Source organism: Pteropus alecto, unplaced genomic scaffold, assembly GCF_000325575.1.
Source record: "Pteropus alecto unplaced genomic scaffold, ASM32557v1 scaffold157, whole genome shotgun sequence".
Taxonomy (NCBI): Eukaryota; Metazoa; Chordata; class Mammalia; order Chiroptera; family Pteropodidae; genus Pteropus; species Pteropus alecto.
The window spans coordinates 3,693,495-3,716,972 of NW_006440626.1; the positions used below are offsets into that span (position 1 = coordinate 3,693,495).

General features: G+C 36.6%; 2 protein-coding genes and 1 pseudogene across 3 annotated transcripts in view; all 3 read left to right on the top strand.

The window, feature by feature from the left end:
• The window catches only part of ST13 (ST13, Hsp70 interacting protein), a 27,840-nt gene extending 25,149 nt beyond the window's left edge, over positions 1-2,691 (top strand). The window contains 2 exon segments of the mRNA XM_006927125.3: positions 1-39; positions 508-2,691. The exon segment at positions 1-39 is cut by the window's left edge and continues 24 nt beyond it. Of these exon segments, the coding sequence (XP_006927187.2) occupies positions 1-39; positions 508-636 (168 nt within the window). The 3' untranslated portion in view covers positions 637-2,691.
• Positions 2,692-7,351: 4,660 nt separating this feature from the next.
• SLC25A17 (solute carrier family 25 member 17) overlaps positions 7,352-23,478 on the top strand; it is a 46,542-nt gene continuing 30,415 nt past the window's right edge. For both annotated transcript variants that reach the window (XM_015593613.2, XM_015593614.2), the window contains exons 1-4: positions 7,352-7,532; positions 19,954-20,014; positions 21,636-21,702; positions 23,050-23,201. In XM_015593613.2, the coding sequence (XP_015449099.1) occupies positions 7,479-7,532; positions 19,954-20,014; positions 21,636-21,702; positions 23,050-23,201 (334 nt within the window). In that variant the 5' untranslated portion in view covers positions 7,352-7,478. The remainder of the gene's footprint in view (positions 7,533-19,953; positions 20,015-21,635; positions 21,703-23,049; positions 23,202-23,478) is intronic.
• Positions 16,474-16,592, top strand: LOC112484274 (annotated as a pseudogene).

The following is a 23,478-nucleotide window of genomic DNA, read 5'->3' on the forward strand; positions in this document are numbered from 1 at the left end:
GAAATTCTTAGTGATCCAGAGGTTCTTGCAGCCATGCAGGTAAGACTTGGAAAAACAAAGTTGAATTTTATGTTACTAAGGCATTTCTTTATTATTCTGTGGAGAAACAAAGGTTACTCTGTTAGACATGTTTTATTGATCTGAATTGCCAAATAGCTAATTACGTACTTGTGACATTCATTTTTTTTTTTCCAAAAAGAATAGCTTAAGTTTTTAAAACTTGAGTTATAGGAAATACTTTGTAATTGTTGGTAATTATATCCAGTTATTTCCTTTGAATCAAAATTGTATGTGCTTTATTTTTCATTAAAGTCAAATAATTGAGTTTGACGTTCATGTGCACATTAATAATATTTATACTTCAGAGACATCCAAACCCCAATTAACTTGGCCATGACAAAATTATAGGTCTAAATAAAGAGGTGGGGTTTAAGATAGTGAATGTGTTAACCCCATAGAATACTTTTTTAAATACTTAAAAAAAAAAAAAACATTCTTTTTTTGCAGGATCCAGAAGTTATGGTGGCCTTCCAGGACGTGGCCCAGAACCCAGCAAATATGTCAAAATATCAGAGCAACCCAAAGGTTATGAATCTCATCAGTAAATTGTCAGCCAAATTTGGAGGTCAAGCATAATGCCTTTTCATAACTAAAGCCCTTGCTGAAGGAAAAGCAATTTTAGATCACCCATTGGATGTCGCAATAATACAAACCAGTGTACCTCTGACCTTCTCATGAAGAAAGCTGGGGTGCTTTGAAGAGAATCCCTACCCTGCTGCCCCAAATGCAGCTGTAGCATTTTACAGTGGTTTGCCATTAGGGTATACATTCAGATAATGTTTCCCTACTAGGAATTACAAACTTTAAACACTTTTAAACCTTAAAAATATTTAAAAACAAATTAAAAGGGTATGTTAAACCCTACATTTTTCTTTACTAATCATTTTGGTGTTTTCCTTTGAATTAATTGGGCAAAGAAGATATTTCAGCATGGAAGATTTACCGCGCAGTTTGAGTGAAATAAAGGTTTATTAATGGGAGGTGAATACAACATTTAAATAGATAAAATTCGAGTTTGATATATGGTTCCTGAGGCATTTTGAGTTGTCTTTTCAAATGCTTTATTTTTTCAAAAATGATTTATTTCACTAAAACTACTGGGACCACCAGTATTGCAGCAGGACCTGGGTAGGGACTGGAAGTACTTGGCAGGGCAGCAGCAATCTTACATTTTATATAACATGAACCCTTGTGTGGATGCATTTAATCTTACACTGTGGTAAAGGGATGATTTTTATAATGCTGCATAGAGTTGGATTACTTAGCTCCGTTGTCTGATATATAAAATAAATGTTTCATATTATTTCCACATAGGGGAAATAAAGGAATACTTTTCTTTTTATATATAAGTCTATATTTTAAGTTACTTTTCCTGGTTAGAAAATGCTCAACTCTTTGTTAGCTTTCTACTTGTTTTCACTTCTTTTTCCCACTATCTCATCTTGGGCTAGAGAGAGTCCTTTTCTGCTAGCATCATCACTGCTATCTTCATTCACAGCATAATTGTGCAAGCATATTTAATGCTGGGTTTAATTTAACATGTAACATACAATGACATAACAGCTGTAGTTTCTTACTTGGCCAAGAGATTTCATATTTGAATATGAGATTTCTACTTTGATGACATATCAGAAAATGTTGGAAGGAGGGATTCCCTGTGGTGTTTGGTCTTCTTTGTATTTTGGAGAGAGTGAGTTTTGAATTAATGGCGATACATAGAGGGGAACCTAACTTCTTGATCCAACATGAATTATAAAATTGAAATCCATGGTTCATTGTGGAGTCGTTGGCATTATGATTCATTGTTCTCCTATTCACCTCTTAAATAACTGCAACCGTATTTCCACTTTCTCTCCTTTCCTCTCCAAGGATAAAACGATAAATTTTTGTTGCACATTCAATAACTATATTAAATAAGACTAAGTCCAGGCACTGTAGCAGGTATTTCTAGGCTTCTTCCTGTCTTTCAGTTAAAATTAAAAGCAGTTTCAAGGGATGAGACCCTCTGTACTTTGCTTATTTGAAGAATCAGTGGTAGGAGCAGTGAAATAAAATCCATGGAATACATTTTTGAAATAACACATCTCTGAAATCATAAGTTGATTCAGATTCTAACCCTTTGCTGTACACAAGCAGATAGAAATGCATCTGTTATATAAGTGAGGAAAAAGCTGTATGCTAATCGAGCATGCTTTTTAAACCCTTTAAAAATACTCAGCATATAAACTTGCGTTTGAGCTTGCCAGAGTTCTTTTTGTTGATGTGTGTTCTTTCTCAAAATTTCCAATGTACGCTGTGAATAACTCAAGAAGACCAGTTGCTTCTGGATTTTTTATTTGATTTGATTTACTTAACTATACATTATCTAAGTACATTCTAACTGCAAATATTACCATAAATGGGTAAAAGTAAAATTGGTTTTCGGAAAATGTGTCCTGTGCTTTTAGATTTTTATGTTCCACAAATACAAAATACATTCTTCATTTTCATAGAAAATATCATTTCTAAGCAAATGTTCTTGTGCTAATAATGCTGTAAGAAGGAAAAGTAAAGGAGTTTTTTCTGCTTAAAAATACATAGTTATTGGATATTTCTAGCTACATTAAAAATAAAGTATGGTTTCAAACTGCATATTGACTCTCCTCCCCCTTTTTACCCCGGCATATGTTCTGTTTCTTTTATGTGTCTAGGACTCAAATTATTTACTGGGCACATAGGCTTCAGATTATAAAAATGCTGTTAACAAGGACCCACAAAAATACATTAGCCTAAGTAAAACAGTTTTAGTTTCCTTTCAGGTGGCAGTCCAGAAGTAAGCAGTTTTGCTGTACTGAGACCGTAGCTTCCATGTCTGAGTCTGAGGGCTTGCTCTGGTGCACATCTGAGTTAACAGGAGAGGGTTCCAGGGAAGCACATGCTGAAATCCTGAGGCTAATACGTGGAATTAGCATTTTATCACTTTTGGTCCTTTCCTGTTAGCTTTTTCGTTTGTCTTGAGACCATATGTAGCTGCAAGGTAAGCTACAAAGTGCTAGTCCGTATCTGTGTGGTCACAGTGCCCAAAAAAGTTAGTACCACAGAAGAAATGGAGAAAGGACCTGGAGAAGCAGTCTGCCACACTACGAAATACTGGCCTAATGGGACACAGGAAGAAACAACTTGTATTTTAGAGATTTGCTCCTATCTAAAAGTAATGTACCCAAGGTAGGCACATATATCAGGTAAGTACCTACTTTGTGCCAAGCACTTTGTAATCAGTTTGCAAGTATTGACTCAATTCTGATGACCATAAGCATTCTCTCCATTTTAATACAGGTGAGGAAACTGAAGCACTTGATTCTCCAGGATAACACCCCTGATTTGTGGAGCTGGGATTCTCACCAAGCTCGTAGCTTCAAAGGTCTTCTAAATTCTGTGCTCTTCTGCCCCTCTCTACCGTGTTACTTCCTGCAGAATTGTTAGCATTAAAAAATTCAAACTAAAATATACATTTGAAGAGGATTGGTTAATAAGGAATATCACAAATCACTTGTGCTGATGTGCTTATCCAACGGGTTTTTCCTAATAGGGACATAGCATAATTGAAGTGCTTGGTCCATTTGTGACAGGCCCAATAATAGGGACAAGGTAAAACTAGTTTTGAGGGCTTCTGGTCAAGATGGCAGAGTAGGTAAATTCCGTGCTTGCCTCTCTGTTAATAGCCACATTAAAATTATAACTAAACTACCTAATAGCCATCATTGGGAGTCACCTGACCTGAAGTCTAGCTGAACAAAAGTTCTACAACGGGGGACAGAAGAGGCCACCTCGAGACAATAGGATAAAAAAACTACAAACTGGTTCTTTGGAGAGAAAAAATTTCTCATTGGGCTCTTGAATAAGAAAAAGCAAAAATTGAGCAATATTAGAGTTGAGAAAAGAAATAGAACCCTGGATGTAGGAGCAGTTAAAAGAATTACAAGAAAATATATTATTGATTTGTTCAAAATGCTTTCAAAACGTAATGCTTTTAGTTGCAAAATTCTTTAAACTGATCTAAGTAAAAATGGAAACACAAATATTCCAATCACCATAAAATTGGAAAGGAGATTAAAATTCTACTGTTCACAAAGGCATCAACAAACAGCAGATGGGTCCATAGCCATAATTGAAAGAACTGACAATCTATTCCATTTCTAGGGAAAAGATGAACATTTCTCTGGTTAACTTTTGGAAGAAAACATTATTCTAACGTCAAACCCAATAAAGGTATTAACCAAAGAAGAGTGAGAGAGATTTTCTCCTGGATGTAAACTCTATAAGGACAGGGATGTTTACCCTTAAATACTATGACCTCAGCACCCAGACTAATAACACATGACAGAACAAATGTTCAATATACATCTTCTGAATGAAGCATAGACCAATTCTCATGAATACAGATGGCCAAAACTAAAAATATAGCAAATAGAATCTGACAACACATCAAAATATATCAACAGATCTGAGAGGACATTTGATACCCTAATGTCATATAAAGTATTTTAATTAAAATTAACATAGGAAAAAAAGTTTTGTGTTGTAATTTCTAAAGTTCACTATAAACCAATATTTACAACCAATAGAACAGTCTTAAAAGTCTGGGAAGGAAACTATCCTAAAGTAAATCAGCAACAAGTATCAATAATAGCTGTAAAAAAAGGGCAAAGTTAAAACAATGTGGCATGTCAAATTGGCAAACGTTTTAAATATCTTGGCAGTTAGACCTTTTGTGTAGTGCTGGTGGGAGTGTAAATCACGATTTTTTTTTTTTTTACACCTACAGCACCCGATCTTCCTAGGTGGTTTCTCATCCAAGTACTAACCAGACCTGAGTCTGCTTAGCTTCCAAGATCAAACGAGATTAGGTGTGTTCAGGGTGGTATGGCCTATAAAGTAACATTTTGACATTCTTAAGTGAAATCCTAATTTTAAAACTATGAACTCTTTAGCAGAGCCGAAGTATCAAGGAAGTAAATAAAATAAATGGCTCCCTGAAAATCTAGGTATATATGATTTGGATGCCCTTGATGGTTCACTCAAATCACTAGGCTATGTCGGACTGCAGCGAATAGAGATCTTAACCACTGGTGATTAACATGTTTTTCTACAAATTTTGTGAAAATATGACCGGGTAGAACCACCATACATGAATCAATTCTGGCTTGGTTCCTTTAATTCATTTTGTGCTGATGGCATTGGTGTAAACTATAGAGAGCTGGATCTGTGTTGCAAAGCCATGCTTAACTGTGTTGCAATGTGCCAAGGGCAGAGAAGCAAACAATAGCTTGTGGTTTAGCACAGATAACCCCATAGTATACAGACAGGCTTTTGGGAGATTATTGTTGCCAGCAAGTTTCAAGTCCCGAGAAGAAGACTTCCACCCCCTCCTTGACCTTTAGGTGTATATAATAAATGTGCTGAGCTTGCGTTGAAGTCACTGTATCTCCATCAGAGTGCAGTGTCTCACTTGGCCCCAGCTTTTGTATATACTGTTTCTGTGTTTTTCTTAATCCTCCATCGCCCTCACTCAGGTTAACCCTCTAGTTGTGCAGATCGCGACAGTAAACAAAGACTGAATTTTTTATGTTGATGCTTCTATAATTTAGGGAGCCCTCTATGAAAAATATGTAATTGTGAATATTAGATGTAAAAGTGAATGTTTAAAACAAGCAAAAATGTCCTTTCTAAAAATTGGTAATACAACTTCAAAGTTCCACTTAAGTGATGTACCTACATCAGAACTACAAAGTTCCATTTAATACCTGGTGTACCTATGTAATTGCTACATTTTTCGACTCATACTCATTATATGACAACTTTGCATTGTTTTCAGAAGAGTAGGAAGATAATTCCATCTTGATCAAAATATTTTTTAATGTTGGACATGCTATCTGCTCTAGAATGCCCTACAAATGGGAATTCTGAAAAATTCTATTGTGTTTAATTACCATCATAAAGGGAAAACATTCATTCATAAAGTGTTTATAAAACTACATAATCCAGTACATTCTTGTCGAGAGCTTCCAATTTGATCAGGAGTCAACAAGAACAGAATCTTCTGCATAAATTTTACAATAGACCCGATGTCTCTTATGTCGCAGTGCCAGAATTCTATCTTCATTAGCCTTTTGGATCTATGCCTTGACAGTCATGACCCAAGTTTGTAGTGGGGGTATTCCTGGAAGCCACTCCTACAGCAGGATGTCTAACAGTAACTTAACCTTACATTTAAACAGATACCATTAAATCCACTCTGTTTCCCCAATTCACCTTTCCCTTAGCTTGTGGTCACTGTAGCACCACCCTAAATGAAGGGGAGCTAAAGTGGAAAGTGATCTTAACCAATGGCAATTAAAATATTTTCTGCAAATTTTGTGAAAACATCACCAGGTAAACTGTTAAGGCCCTCTCCTGGGGAGTAAATGTGATAAAGGGCATAAAGCACTGAGCCTGGCATGCAGTAAACACTCATGAATTACCAGTGAGAGTATTATACAAGTAAACTTGCTGGTACAGAAACTGGCAGACATGTGACATTGGTACCCCAGTAATGAAGCTGGAGCTCAAAATATTGTCTTTCACGATATAACTTACACTGCTAGGTTTGAGCTGTAATTTCTCTAGTCCTGTGTAGGTTCACCGTGCAACATGGAAACAATTTTTTTTTCTTAAGTATTTTATCAAGTACGTCTCCATAAATTAGCTTTTGTAATCCTTAAAGCAAGTGAAGTCGTTAGTACTGTATTAACACTCATTAGGCAAAGAAGGACACCAAGAGGTTAAATGACTTTCCCAGTTGCCAAGGATTATGTACCCACCTGCATCGGATCATTGTGACCTGAAGCTCAAGTGCTGCTCTTCCCACACACCCCAGGCTTTTTCTGAGGCAGAACCTTGCCCAATCAACATATTTCCTCTTGACCAAAATGTGACTTTCAAAATACTTGAGAGAAAATACAAGCTAAGAAACAGGAAGATTTGAGTCCCTTTTCTTACCTGTCACCAGCTTGAGTTACGAGGAAAGTGGAGAAGAGGGAAGCCATCTAGGCCTTCTAAAGTTACCAGTGTTTCTTAAGTCGGAGCACGACTGGCCAGGTCTTGGAAACGCGAGGACCAATTACGGGCTTTCAGGCTGTCGGACCTCTTCGCTTGGTGGGGCCAGCACCTCGCTGCTCCGCCCCGCGCACTCACCGGGAGCCAATCAGAGACAAGGGGGCGTTCCCGGACCCGCTTTCCCGTCTTCCCGCCCTGCGACCCGGAAGTGGTTGTTCTGGAGGAGGCGGGCGTGAGGGTGGAGCTTGCGACGCTCACGCCGGAGACTCCGGGTCTTTTTCCTCACTCGGAAGGTTGCGGCTCCTGCAGGAAAAGTGTGACTGGGTCTGAGGGGAACCGCACCAATGGCTTCTGTGCTGTCCTACGAAAACCTGGTCCACGCCGTGGCCGGAGCCGTGGTGAGGCAGGGTCTTCGCTCCCGGGCCGCTGCGGGGTGTGGGATTTCTCTGGGGTCACTTCCTAGGACATAGCTGGGGGATGGGGATGAGAGGGACATCGTGTTGGGACAGAGAGGAATGGGGCATTAAGTGAAAAGTTGCTGGAAGAATTTGGGGTAGAGGCCGACACTCAGACCCTCTACCCCTGGCTACCGCTTTGGCCTCTTAGAGAATATCGGGGATATAGACAAATGTCTCGCATGCCCACAGGGAATCGGGCAGAATTTAATTTAATTTTTTTTTTTTGGCCTTCTGAAATTTGAAGTCCAATCTTCCTCCTATCCCATGCTCACACACAACTTTTCAATAGATCAGAAGAAAACCAAGGTATGATGTTGTATTGCTTATTCACTTGCTTAACTACTTATTTTCACACCCTTGCTGCGGGCAAGTGGAAGTGACTACCTATGGGATATTTCCTGCCAGTATTATTGGTAGGAGAAGATACATCTTTTTAAATTTTTTAATCAGGATCAGAGTTGCTGTCTACTACAGATGTGTTTTACTGTGAGGTAGGTGCTTGGTTCTTGGGCTTCTGGATATCTCAGTTCCATTTGACATCCCTGTCTTTTTCTTGAAACAGTCTACTCTTGGCTTGGTAACTTCCTCTTCTGGTTCGCATCTTATTTCTCTGACTGCCCTTTCTTATGCCCTCTAGCTGTCAACATACACCTGTAGCAGTTTTAATTACTGTGACTTCAGAGGAATATCACTAATCCCTTTCTTTTTAGCCCTCCTAGAACTCACTGAAACTTCATGTTCTGTGCAGACTAATCGAGGCTGAACTCTAAACTCCATTGTTTGTTAGATAGGTGGCCTATAAACCTCACCTTCCTAATCTATAAAGTGGGGTTATCGATACCTGCCTCACAGAGTTATGAGAATTAGGTGACACCATACATAGTTCATATAAGTGCCTGATTCAAGAATCTTCGTTCATTCATTAAACCAGAAGAGCCTTTCAGCCAGTGTAAAGATGCTGAATTGGAAGCTTGCTTGACATTCTCTAGGAAGGGCATGGAGGGCCAATGTTTCTGGAGTGGGGGGAACAAAGAGGGAAATAGGTTTCAGGGGACCGAATTGTGTGAGACTTTAACTCTGAGTGGGAAAGAGAGCTGGCTAAGTTATTAGAGGTTTAGAGCGTGCAGCAACTTGCCAATTTACGTTTTAAACATGATCACCCTGGCTGTTGAGAGCACACTGTAAGAGAAGAAGGGTGAAAGCAGGGAAACGTGTCAGGGAGCTATTACATCATTTCAGGCAAAAGGTGATAGTGGCTTGGATCAGGATGGTAGCAGTGGAGGTGGTGAGAAGTGATCATCAACCTGCAATACGTTTATAAAATAGAGCCACCAGGGTTTGATGGTGGATTGGATATGGGTTGTAACAAAATGAGGATTGGTTGACTCCCAAGAATTTTTGGCTTGAATAACTCGAAGGATGATGTTCTCATTTACTGAGATGATGAAGGCTGTGAAGGATCAGAGTTTTGGGGAAAAGAGGAGTTTGGTTTTGGTTTTGGACTAGTTAAGTTTGAAATGCCTAAGAGTAGTCATGAGACTACATGAACTCACTAAGAAAATGAGTGTGGACTGAGAGAAAAGTCTCAGAGACCGAGCCTTGGAGCATGCTGACATTAAGAGTTAGGGAAATGAGATAGCATCAGCAAAAGAAGCTAAGGAGAGACCAGTAGGACAGGAGGAAAACTAAGAGAGTGTGGTGTTCTGAAAGTCATGGAGAAGGGTATAGATCAACTGGGTGGGATCAAATGAGGACTAAGAATGAACCGGATTTATCAATGCAACATGAAAAATCCAGTTGAGAAGAAGTGGGGTGAATTGTTGGAGTGCATCTAAGAGAATGAGAAATGTTTGTTCTTTTTTTCTCTTAATAAATGCCATTCATTCAGCACCCTTATTGAGTGGTTTCTATGTGTCATGCACTATTTCAGATGCTAAAAATAGAGTGGAGAACAAAGTATTTTTCTTCAGGAAGTTTGCATTCTAATGGGAGAGAAAGATAATAGTTGAGTAAATGAGAAAAAAAAATTTTAGATAGTGTTAAGTGTTATAAAATAAATAAAATAAGGATTGGTAAACTTTTTCTGTAAGGGGGCAGGCGGTAAGTGTTTTTAGACTTTGTGTAAGGTCTCTCTCTGGCACAGCTAGTTAACACTACTATGAGAGTGTGAAAGCAGCTGTTGACAATACGTAAATCAATGGGCAGGGCTGTGTTCCAATAAAATCCTATTTACCAAACCAGTGGATTAGAATTGGCTCTTGGGCCATAGTTTTCTGAGCCCTGCTATAAAGAGTGACTGGAAATAGAGGTAATATATTTCTCTTTACCCTATAAAGACATTTCTATTTTAATTTTCTTTCCTTGTTGCATATTTTTCTCGTTAAAAGTTCTGCTTGAAATTATGCACCCTGAATTTGCTATGGTTTTTCCTTCTCTCATAAACTATGTTAGATTATCCATTAGACTTGTAAGAATAATTTTTTTTCTCTTGCTTCCCCTTGGGGCAGTAACTGTTCCAAGCACGAGTCTGAGTGAAAATTTGCATTGTTTTGTTATTTTTAACTATCATGCCCAAGAGTGGGTCCCACCTCTTTTTGCAAACCTCTGTGTTAAGGTTAACCACGCAACACAGGCCCTACTTTATTCTGGTTGCTTCCAAAGGAAAAAAATTTCACCACAAAAATATCACTACAGTTGATGAGAAAAATGGCATTGCTTTTAATGGTATAGTATTGTGGTGATGGCTCATGTTTAATTAAATGTCCTGAGTGTGATGTTCAGCCAAAGCTTTGAGATGATCAAGAGAGTCAGCTTAGGGTAGTGGTTAAGTGATCCAGCCAGTCTGGGTTGGGATCCTGGCTGTGACCCTCCCCTGCTGTATAAACTCCAAGGCTGCCCAGAATAGTTGCTTCTCCCTAAAGGATTGTTGAATCATTGTTTAAGATGTTGATTTACAACCTTTTCGAGTTGATACATTTCATGTTTGCTTTTTCACTTCCAAGTTCTACATTCTTTCACATCAAGTGTGGTGTTGTGCATACATACACACACACGTGCGCACACACACTTTAAAAATCAGAATAAACAAATGAGTGATTTTGAGTGTTTTGTAGCATACCATGAGATGAGTACAGAAAACCAGAATTACACTATTTCAAGACAATGCTATCTTTCTAATTGATGACTATTATATGATACAAGTAATAGCCTCATATATAAATTCTCAAAAATTGTGAGTATAATTAGATTATAATTTTACATTTTTGGTTCTCATTAGATTAGTTTTGAAAGATAGATTTTATTCGTAGAAATGTACGTTTATAATTAAAAGAGATTTTGTCAGTCTAGAATTTGAAAACAGATTATTTGGAATTGTCTGGAGCGTTTAGATGCTGATTTTGGAATTGTAATGCAAATAATTAGTAACTTTCAGAAAACTTTTTTCCCTATTGTTAATTTTAAATGTTTTTTTTAAATGCATAATTTGTGTTTTAAAAGAATTGCATTTCATTGAATAAATGCTGATTATTAAAAAATTCAAATCATACAGAAATACAGAAGAGTCCTCCTTTCTCCTTCTATTCCACCTATTATTGCTCCGTGACTCAGAGTCGAGGCACACCTATCCTTAGAACTCTGTAAGAAGGCTTATTCAGAACACTTTTCTCTCATTGGTATCAGAAGAAAAAATTAGGCACACTAACTAGCTCACACACCTAACATTACTGGATTTTTTTACCATATAAACAAAGTGCCCGCCTTTTAGAAATAGGAACCAAATAGAGTAACTTGCTGATTTGCAGTACAAGGCCTTCTGGATATAAAGGTCAGTGAAAGTCCCTGTCCTCAAGAAGCTCTTCTTAGGTGTATAGTAGAAGCGAGGACAAGGCTCCTGGTAGTACCAAGGGAAAAGAGGTGGGCTGCCTCTGTGAAGGTGATTGGGAAACCCCAAGGTTGACATATTTAGACTTGGTCTTGAAGGAAAAGTAGGAATTTGCTAAGGAAAATGAACTACGAGGGCAATAGGAAACTTTTAGAAGAGAAAGCATATTCAAAGTCCCTAATGTGTAAGTCAGCATTCAGGGAACTTCAAGTTCATTTTGACCTAGCTAGTGTAAAAGATGGGAGAGAGTAGAAGGATATGAAGTTGGAGAGTCTCACATACAATGCAAAGATGTTTGGGGTAAAGTTTATCAGAAACTGTTTCTCAAAATGTGGTTGTATCTCTGTGTTTATATATAAATAGGCATTTATGAATAGTTCTTTTTGTTTATATAACTGGTATAGAGTTTCATATCCTGGTCTTTTTTTTTTTTAAATTTTATTAATGCATTTGTTTCAGAATATAAAGCATTTCCCCATGTGTATCAGTTAGGGTTCTCTGGTTACAGCCTGGAGAAACAGACTTTGAGTGATTTAACAAAAAGGAAGTTTATTGGCAGGCTCTTTGGGAGCTCTCAGGATCAGTGGGGAGGCTGCAGACTTGAAGTAAGAAAGAACAGGCTCCAAAAAGATTCCTGAAGCAAAAACTGGAGGATGTCTTTTGGGCACCGCCACTGGAATCTGTCACTGGAATTTTGTCTCTGTTTCTTTGCCCCTATATCATTCTGCTCAAGATTCAAAGACTCGGGAGAGCCCCTATTAGCCATGCTCAAGGTATGTGCCCACCCCTTGACTGTAACAGATGGAGGATGGGCACCTGGATTTACCATCCTACCAAGGTCATGTGCACCCTACCAAGGTCAGTCTGTCATTAGGAAAAGGGAATGGTGCTATGTGGCCCAAAACATCAGATATCTGCTATATCATGTCATTATAAAGACTTCAAAAATTAGTCTTCAAGGTTTTTATGCAGTCTTTATTGTAATCGTTTTTCTAACTTTTTATAAAAATGGAGACAATAACATTTCACTTACTGGGTTGTCCTGAGAAGTAAATGTGGTAACACTTGTGGAGCACCTGCTTGGAATAGTGTAGTAAGACCATAATTATTCATTTCTTTTTCAGATATATTCTTGCAAATACAGTATTTGTACCCAGTTTTAGAAAATCAGTGGAATTGAAATTTTCTTTCATCTGGCCAGCTCTACCAATTCCCTTGACTTGTTACAGATCTCCTCTTTTACTGTAGATAATATGGAGGCTACTTGGGATGAGCTTTCTCACTTTCTGGTTTTTTCCCAATTACAGAATCAATTCCAGTTACAGAATTATATTTCCCTGCATTCTGCTTGTTTCAGGAAACAGATGGATCTAGTCTCTGCTACCTTTAATTTTGATCCATGCCCGTCACCCAACTCCAATTATTTTTTGGGACTTTGCTCCTCTTTTCTATAGCTTTAATCTTTCTCCAATGTTTGCATCCCTTCATCTCTCAGACTCGCTCTGCCCTGTCTTGTCACAGAACCATACCGATCTGGTCTAGAGACTGCCTTTCTTCTTTACCTGCTTTCTTTGTAGTAGTTTACACTGGTGACTCTCCTGCCTTCTTGAAGCTCCTTCTGAAAGAGCAGTTATTCTTTATTTTGTACTAAATAACAGTTGCTCTTTTGGAAGGAACTTAAGTAATCATTACTGATTTTAGAGCCCTGATTAAATATTGAGTCCTACTACTAAAAGATGCTTTGAAAAGGATATATAGGAACCAACATTTGTTGAGTGCCAACTGTATGCGTGGTATGATGCTACTTGCTTTCCATACGTTAATTCTCATTCCTCATGGCAACACTGACAGTTAAGTTTTGGACCCAAAAATTACAAATGAGGAAATTGAAGCATGGAGATTTAAATTACGTACTACAGAGTATGAATTATAGCTGGAACCTGAACCTTGGTTTGTTCTATTCCAAAACCCATGTTCTTTTTCTTAGACATTCAGGTGTGTTATCCATTAGACCTTTTTAATTTGTATATCTGTCAGTCTAGGTGTGAGAGTTAGCTTGATTTTTATATGAAGAGAAAAACTTTTATTAACTCTGGATTAGGTGAATAACATTTTTGAATATGAAAGCCACACTAAGTGGCTTTCAGCCTTTGGATTTCATTAGCTCAAGATCTGAAAATGTATTTTAGTTGTTTTTCTTTTAAAATAATTCTATCCAGTAATGCCATGTTCTCCATCAGGAGATGCTGTCCTCAGATTTCAGTAGTGCTTCTGTGACTCAACCATTTCTGGATTCCCCTCTGGAAATTGACTTTGGAACTGGCATTGAAATTTTTTGACTATTTTTCATCCTTTGAGGGTAAATAATTAATTTGGAAATGGTCAAATTTGGTGACTTGTTTTTTTGTTTTGTTTTTGGCAGAAATTGATAAGCTGATTCTAAAATTCATATGAAAATGCAAAGGACCCAGAATAGCCAAAACAATCTTGAAAATGAACAAAGTTGTAGGATTAATATTTCCAAAATTTTAAACTTAGTAAGAGCTACAGTAATCAAGAGAGTGTGGCATAGCGTTAGAATAGACAAATCAATGGACTCGAATTGAGAGTCCAAAAAATAAACCTTTAAATTTGCATTTAGTTGATTTTTGACAAGGGTGCCAAGACACATCAGTGAGGGAAAAATAGTCTTTTTAATAAATGCTGCAGGGACGATTGGATGTCCACATGCAAAAGAATGAAGTTGGATCCCTACTTAACACCATATACAAAAATTAATTCAAAATGAACCACGGACCTAAATGTAAGAGCTAAAATTACAAAACTCTTAAATGAAAACATAGGCGTAAATATTCATTACCTTGGATTAGGCAATGGTTTTTTAGATATGCCATCAAAAGCACAAGTAATAAAATAAAAAATATGTAAACGGGACTTCCTCCAAATTAAAAATCTTGTGCTTCAAAGACACTTTCAAGAAAGTGAGAACAATAGAATGGGAAGACATCTTTGTAAATCATTTATCTGATAAAAGTCTAGTATCCAGAATATATAAAGAATGCTTACAACTCAATAATAGAAAGGCAAATAACCCAGTGACAAAATAGACAAACGATAGACATTTCTTCAGTGAAGATATACAAGTAGCCTAAAAATACATAAAAAGATGCTGACAGCATTAGCCATCAGGGGAATGCAAATCAAAACTACAGTGAGATACCAATTCACACCCTCTAGGATGGCTATATCAGAAGGACAGAATAAATGTTGCAAGGATATGGAGAAATTGGAATCCTCGTATTTTGCTCATGGGAATATAAAATTTTTAGCTACTATAGAAAAGTTCGCTAGTTTCTCAAAATGTTAAACATACCGTTACCATATGACCCAGCAGATCCACTCTGAGAGAAATGAAAACAACCACACAAAAACTTGTACACAAATGTTCATTGTGGCATTATTCATAAAGACAAAAAGTAGAAACAACCCAAGTCCATCAACTGATGAATGGATAAACAAAATGTGGTGAAGCCATAGAATAGAATATTTTCCAATCATAATACAAAATGACGTTCTGGATGAGCCTTGAAAGAAACCATTCACAAAAGATCATGTATTTGATTCCCTTTACATGAAACGTCCAGAATAGGCAAGAGACAGAAAATAGAGTAGTGGTTGCCCAGGTGTCGGAGGAGGAGGGAATGGAGAGTGACTGCGAATGGGCATCGTTTTTATTCTGGATTGATAAAATGTTTGGGAGTTATATAGTGGTAATAGCTATACAACTTTGTGAATATCTTAAAAACCACTGAGTTGTAATGAGAAGAAAAACATCAGATAGAGCTAAAATACTTAGAGGAAAATGAATAATAACTTTTAAATTGAGTTTGGAAAAGAAGTTAAATAATATCAAAATAAACCCAAAGAAATGAAAAAATAAAGGTAATAAAGATGAGAAGAAATAGAAAATATAGATAATGTTCTGGCATGTATTTTGTTTTCATAATTATTTATTGAGAATGAAAATTCTATTATGAATATAAAACTATATACATTTACATATTGTTGGCAAAATAATGATTTCACCTATCCCTAACAAATAAAATTTGTTAAATAACGATACTATCATTGTTGTCTTAAAGGTGAGGAAATACAGCGATGTTCTAATGACTTCCAAATCTGCATATCCTAGAATCTCTGGAACTCCAGACTGATAATTGGTTACCTCCTGGACATCTTCAAATAGAAGTCTTTGAGACCCTTAAAATTTGGCTAATTCAAACCCCAGTTCATTATCTCTTGCTCCCAGACTGTTCTTCCTGCAATGTTTACCTTCTTAATGACAACACTTGTCACCCTGGTTCTTAAAGCCAGAAACCAAGGAGTGGTCCTTGAAGTTCCTCTTCCTCTCCCCACATCTGTCCAGTGGGTCACTAGAATGGTCCTTAATATACTTAACAAAAGCCTTTGACTTAACCCTTAAAGTTTTTCATTCCACTCTTGATTTTGCTTCCTATATTCTAAGATACTAGCTTCTGAATTTCCAGAATGTTCAGCTCATTTCCAGACTTGCGCTTGCTTCCCCTTTCAGCATCCTGTTAGATGTTCCTTATCTAACAGGATGTAGTATTCCTGTCATTAAAAAGTCTCAAATCTCTACGGTGTTAATTATGGGCTATATTTATTCTTTATAGTGTTACTTAGCTTTTAAAGACTTTCCTGGAGAGGACAGTGGCCAACCTAAAGATAGTATGGTGCTTTCAACTGCTTATGTCACACCGATATGATAACATCAGCTAAAAGGAATATTAGAAATGATATGTTAAATAAAGTTTGTTAATTTACTGTTTTTCATATTTAATGGCATGTTTATAATAGTTCTCAGACTTTTTGCTATCAGAACCTCTTTATCCTCTAAAAAATCATTGCAGACCCTGAAGAACTTTTGCTTATGTGGTTATTACTATTAATATTTATTGTATTAGAAATTAGAACTGTGTCTACGGCCATGCCACCCTGAACAAGCCCGATCCCTTCTGATATCGGAAGCTAAGCAGGGTCGGGCCTGGTTAGCACTTGGTTGGGAGACCACCTAGAAAGACCAGGTGCTGTAGGCGTAAAAAAATTTTTAAAATAAATAAATAAATAAGAGATTGTAAGCTGACAAGGTCTTTGCAATCTGTGAGGTCAACCAAGGGTTGCCTCACCTTAAAAAAAAAAAGAAAAATTAGAACTGAGAAATCATTAAGATATTTATGAAAAATATTAAACCTATTAGGTGTTAACGTGTAACATTTTTTAAACTGTTATTTTCCAAAAAGTACTAATAAGAATAGCATTGTTTTATATTTCTTTTGCAAAGCTCTTCATTGTTTAATAGAAGATAGCTAGATCCTTTTATATGTTTCTGCATTGTCTTATAATATCTCACATCATGTGACCTCTGGAAAACTTTACTGCATACTGTGAGAAAATGAGAAAGAAAAAAAGGCAGATAACTCAGTAGTTTTCTTATGAAGATAGTTTTGATCTTGCAGATCCCTAAAAAGGGTTTGGGAACTTTCAAGAATCTCCAGACCAGATTTTGAGAATTCCCTAGGCTATGTTATTTTTTTGTATTCTGATGTCTTCTAAAAAAAAATGCTTGATTTCCCGCCCCCCCCCTTTAAAGCTAAAACTAACACATGTTTATTGTTTTAAAAAAAGTTACAGAGAGATTCATAATGAGGGAAAAGGAAGCCACCTTTAATTCTTTCCCTCTCCCCATACCATCACTGTTAAGAATTTCTTGTTTGATTTTCTCAGATTTGTGTGTTTTTATTGTGTATACTTTTATAAGTGGGAGAAGAGTGAAAGTTAAAAGTCGTTTATGTCTTGATTGAAAAAAGGTTGAGAACTATGGGAGAACAGTGAACAGTAGAACCAGGAGTCAAGAGATCTGATGTAGGAATTAGTGTGTTTTCCCAGCATTAAGTGGCTAAATACCAGATGGAGATGGTAGAGTGTTGTGACTAAAAAGGTTTGTTTTTGGTGTGGTACAAGAAGGGTTTTCTGGAAATGGATACTTTTAAATTGTAATTATTGTTAGCAATGGAACTCCCACTCAGATGGTTAGAATTCTGTGGGACTCAAAACAATGGATTTATTTTTATACCTCTTTAGCACAACAGTGTTGTACATTGTGATTATCTTCTAGGTATTTCGTGCCTTTTAACTTTATATAAGTGAACAGGCAGTCCTAGAGAAAAAAAAAACAGTATTTATGAAAAGGAATTTAATTCAAATTTTGAAAAATCATGCTTATAGTTTGGTGTACGACTTGTGTATGTAATAAATATTTTCAGGTAACAGCAGCTTATGAAAATAGTCATCTGTGTGTTTGCTTGGCAAGGAGATAAAAATGGCAAGTACCCAATGTACAGAATAGCTATGTTTCAAATTTACCTTTATCCTTTGGAATACATCTTCTGGTGGATATTAAATTTATTTGTAGGTGCCTATAGTCACACTCAGATAATCTAGAATTATCTCTTTTTTTAAAAATTTTCAATTACAGTTGACTTAATAATCTCTTTATTTTAAGTAACCTGCCAAGTAATGTAACATGATCACAGGTACCAGAGATTAGGACATGGACATCTTTCAGGGGGCCATTTTTCTGCCTGTCACATCTATCTTCTGTGTGTTGTGGTCTGTGATTTCTTGTTTCAAAATAGCCTCACTCTGCTGTCTTTTTAATGTCTGGTTCACCAATCAGACCTCTCTTCGTTTTTCTACATAACACTTTTTATGTAAATCTTTTCTATCATTTGTGATGGGAATGGAGAGGAGGCAATGGTGGGTTCTCAGTTTATCTTCTTGATTCAGTCTTTCCAGTACTAATAAGTTTTTAAAAGTCTTATTTAGTTTTCTTGGTTTGAATTTTTTATGCTAATCCTTGGGGAAGTAATGGACCATTGACGTTTTGGGGCCGACTGTTCCGTTTGTCTTGGTACCAGTTGCACACTTTAAGAATTCAAGGTAGGTAGGCAGGGGCTTCTGAGTTAGGAACCTTCAGATGTCTGTTTAAAGCTGGCAGGGAAGAGGGAATGCAGATGGGCCAGTCGTTTGAAAGAGTAGTTTCCAGGCAGAATTTTTCTGTCTGGAGAGTCCCTGTCTACGCAATACCCGACATAGACACATAGAACCATGCAATAGGAAATAAATGCCACAGCGTCAATAACCTTAATCAGCATTTCCAGCTTTCCAGCCTCCATTTTTCTTGGAAATTGCCAAAAGCATAGATTCATAGACAGTAAACCTTTACGGATCCAGTGTTTCTTGAGACAGTAAATATTACCTATTCCTTACTAGAAAAGAACATTGATGTTGGAATCATCAAAAAGCATAAATAACTGAAAGTAGAGTGAACTTAACAAACATTCATTAAGAATCTGTTATATACTAAGAGAATGAATTTTTACTGTCTGGTGGGAGAGTTCGATTTCACTGTCGGTAAGTGCTGTAAGAGACATAGACAAGTGCTCTGGGAACATGGAGGAATGAACCACCCATGGTAACCTGATGGGTAGTGGGTGGTAACATTCAATACTAACAGGACAATATTCGGTGTTCTCCCTGTCAAGCAGGCTGACCTGTTTACATAGGTAAGAGACCTAGCAAATTTTTTATTCTTATCTATAAAGTTGGTCCAGTTTCCAGTTATTATCGTGATTAAAATATTGTATGTAACTATTGTTAGATCAGTAGCCTAAAACTTAATCTTATGCCTGAGAATATACACTTCCAGTGGGCCTGCGTCTGGGTTGAGAACCATAAACCCAACTAGAGATTTCATGCGTATAATTTCATCTCTAACTATATGCTTGTGGTTTTCATCTGTCATAGCGTCTTATAAATGGAAAGAGCAGCTGTTGGCTTCTTTTTTTCCCGGATAATTTTTGTCATTGCATTACCTTGGATGAATTATTTATAGAATTTTTAGTACAGAAATTGTCCCTACTTTATTTAAAACACAGCAAACAAAACTATTATAAGGAACAATATGATTTTTGCACTTTTACTTTGTGGTGAATCTATTAAGTATGGAGAATAGAAGTATGTATCTGATTACAGGATATTTTGGTTTCAGAGCATAGGAGCAGCAACTGACTTTTGGAAGGTTAAAAATTCATTTACGTCCTATCTTTGATGTGTGTCCTAGGTTGCTTACGCTTAAGATTGTCACCTCCAAGGAGCTACTACATTTTTTTTTCAATATCGGACAAATATTTCTCCTGGAAAATTTAATACTTTTGTTTAAGTATATAACTATAGAAGTTTGAACAGTAATAATCCCAACAGGTTATATTATTGTATGTATTTGTTCACTGAAAATCTGATTTGACCTATTGTTAATAGTGAACTTTTGTTCATTTAAAAGTTGTGGCTCATTATCTTGTGATACTGTCATGGTTAAAGGCTTTTTCAACTTTTCAGGGAAGCGTGACAGCAATGACAGTGTTTTTTCCCTTGGATACAGCTCGACTTCGACTTCAAGGTGAATATCTTTTATAGTGATAATATTCCTGTTCATTTGGTGCATGAAGCAAACATATTTCTCTGGTACTAAATTAATATAAGGATATTATTTTGTTGGAGATCTCTTGTTCCTTTTCAGTGATTTTAAATACTTGTCAGCATTGTTGTTTCCTAATTAACAGAGCAGCATTCATGGATGAGTCATAGTCTGAGCCATTTTCTAATCCGAGGTGACCTGATGGGCTTGCATTAATAATTCTGAATCACTGCAATTCTTTTCAAAAAATAAAATGACTTTTTAAAGACATAGTGTGCAGAGTTTTTTCTGGGGGTAGATTTTCTCAAAAGAGAAGAGAGAATAGGGAACAAGTAGAGCCAAATACCCACTGTCGCTGCCAACTAGGCCTGTAGTCCTAGCTTTTGCCTCTTTTGCTTTATAGGACTAGGCAACTCTGTAACTCCTACTTGTTTTCCTCAGTATTTTTCGACTTGAAATTATAAACCTATGCCAGAACTTACATGAGGAGATTAGAGTAAGATGAGCTTTGAATAAACTAATTTCTGTGTTAAAACCCTTCATGATTACCATTTTTAATTTTAGAGGTCTTTGGATAGGTAATAATTTCTTATGACTCAAAAACCAAAATATGTAAAAAGATAAACAATACTGTGAAAAATCTCACTCTAGTCTGCCCCTTTCCTCCTTTTCTCTCCCCTGCAGATACTATCTTGTTAGACTCTCAAATAGCTTTGCAGAGTTTCTCTATGGAGTGACAAGCAAATAAGACCATATATTCTTTTCTCTCTCACTTACACAAAAAGCATACTTTTTACACCATTCTATACCTTGTATTTTTCAGTTAACAGCATATTTTGGATGCCTTCAAAGTCAATGCATTGGGAGCTTTTTCATCCTTTTTTTTTAGCTGTAGAGTGTTCCACGGTGCAGATGCACCATAATCGTAGATTCCCCTATCGTAGATTCTTGGATTGTTTCTTCTGTGGAATAGACTTGTTTATATGCCACTTTGTTTTTATAAGTTCTATGGGATAGAAGGATCAAAGGGTCAGTGTGCTTGTAATTTCGATAGTTATTGCCAGGTTTCCTTCTCTGTTTTTTTTTTTTTTGCCATCCTCTGTATTTGCCATCCTGATGAGTCATACAAGTTACCAATTTTAACTGTTGAAAAATTGGTTCATTTCCATGTTTTTATGCTTTTCAAAATATTCTTCAAATATAGGTATGATATTTGAAGTTAATTGAGGTGGGTTTTGTTTTCAGTGAGGATGCCAAGAAAAGCAGAGTTTTCATCCTGTGGTGACCTTTTAGTTTTTAGATTAGGAAACAGATCACAATGCTAAAATTTGGAAACCTGAGTTTTATTCCTGGCTCTACTGCCAACTCCATGTGTCCTTCATAGCTTTTGTGTCTACAGCCTCTTCTCTAAAAGGGAGATGGTCATTTATTTCTCAGCTTTAAAGATGTTAAGATAAAAATGAGTATGTATAACTTTGAAAAAAAAAAAAGCTTATGACTATAAGAAACAAATTTCTTCTCTCACATCTTTTACTTTGGAAATTGGATATTGAATTAAAATGCTTATTGGTTCACGAATAATAGATACTCTTTCGTCTTTTAGTTGATGAGAAAAGAAAGTCCAAAACCACACACATGGTGCTTCTGGAGATCATTAAAGAAGAAGGCCTGTGAGTACTGCCTCGTTTATCTTTGTCAGATGGAGCAGGTCATTAGGAGACTGGTGGGTCCACGCTCCTTCCTGTCCATTCTCAGAGTCTTATAGTGCTGTGAATTTATACTTGCTGGACTTGTAAGTGCATAGTTATTACCATTTCCTTAAAGTTCTTTGGCCATTTTCGATTCTTGATCGTAACACCTTCCACGAAACCAGTGCTTTATGTCCGGTAAACCGAAGAAGGTAATAGTCGTTCATTCTATTAGTGCAATCAAATAGATTACGTATTTCTTTTATTTTTAATTTATTATTTGGAAATAATTTCAAATTTACAGAAAGTTGCAGAACTGAACATAGTACAAAGAATACCAGTATGTGCTTTACCCAGATTTACCTGTTGTTAACATTTTTACATTGCTTTTGTCATTTGTGCTCATGCACTCTCTTTTCCCCTTCTCTCTTTATCACACACCACACACAACATACACGTACTTTTTCAGAATTATTGGAGAGTAAGTTTCATACCATACATCAAACCTCTTCACTTCATGACACTGACATTATTAAAAATGTCCCCTCCCGCTTTTTAAAAAATAAAATGCTTCTCATTTTAAGTTTGCCTCACGTTGCTTTATGATTAGGTTGAGGCTATGCATTCTGTACCAGAATGATGCATAGGTGATACTGTGTCCTTCTCGGGGTGTCACATCTGGTGTTACATGTTGTCCACCGGCCCTTCATTGATTAATTATGATGTCTTATATGTGAGTTAGCCACTGAATAATTTTATTTTTCCTCTGTTGCAACTTAAGCAGTCTGTGAGGAGATAGTTTATTTAATATCAGTATAGGCAAAAATTTCTATTTTACCAGTGATTTACAATTGATTACTGTATTATGTTGCTGTCCCAGGTTTTGCCTGTGGGAGCCTCTTCCATCTGGTTCCTGTGCCCTAATACCATGCCCCCATCACTTTTTTTTTTGGCCCTCATTTTGTATATTTACTTCGTTTTAAATGTTCTTGCCTTGTAGTAAAATGTGAATGGTGCTGTATTAATTAACAGCCATGAGGAAATTGTCTCTAGTTTTACATAGTAATTTACTAAAGGAAATTGAAGGGGAAAAGCAGTAAATCAGCCATTGAATGTGTGTTGTTTCACTAGTGTCATTAGTGTTAGAAAAGATTTCATGGTTTGGGCATCCTTCAGAATAGAACGTAAGATGTCTGTGCAGTTTGGACTACATTGTAGTGGAAGAGTGAACTTCGAGAATATGTAAATGATCGGCCTGTCCTGCGACTTTGCCCGTTTCTAGTGGCTTTTGTTCAACATTTTTACTTTGCTTATTGTGTTTTTCCCTAGCCTGGCCCCATATCGAGGGTGGTTTCCAGTTATCTCCAGTCTCTGCTGCTCCAATTTTGTCTATTTCTACACTTTTAATAGCCTAAAAGCCATCTGGGTCAAAGGTCAACATTCTACTACTGGAAAAGATCTAGTAGTTGGATTTGTTGCAGGTAACAAAGTTTTCTGAGTATAAAACTTTTTTTATATTTTAACATTTATCTGGTGGTCCATATATCCTCTAAGAGGCTGTTTTAGCACAAAGTTATGCTACAAAAAATATAGTTTTCTAACTTGCCTGTGTCTGTGTGCATGTGCGTGTGTGTGTGCATGTGCGTGAATATGTGCATGTGCGTGAGTGTGTGTTCAAAGTACATAACATAAAATTTACCATCTTAACAATTTTTTTGTCATTTCATTTTATTAATTTTTTTAAAAAATTTATTTTTA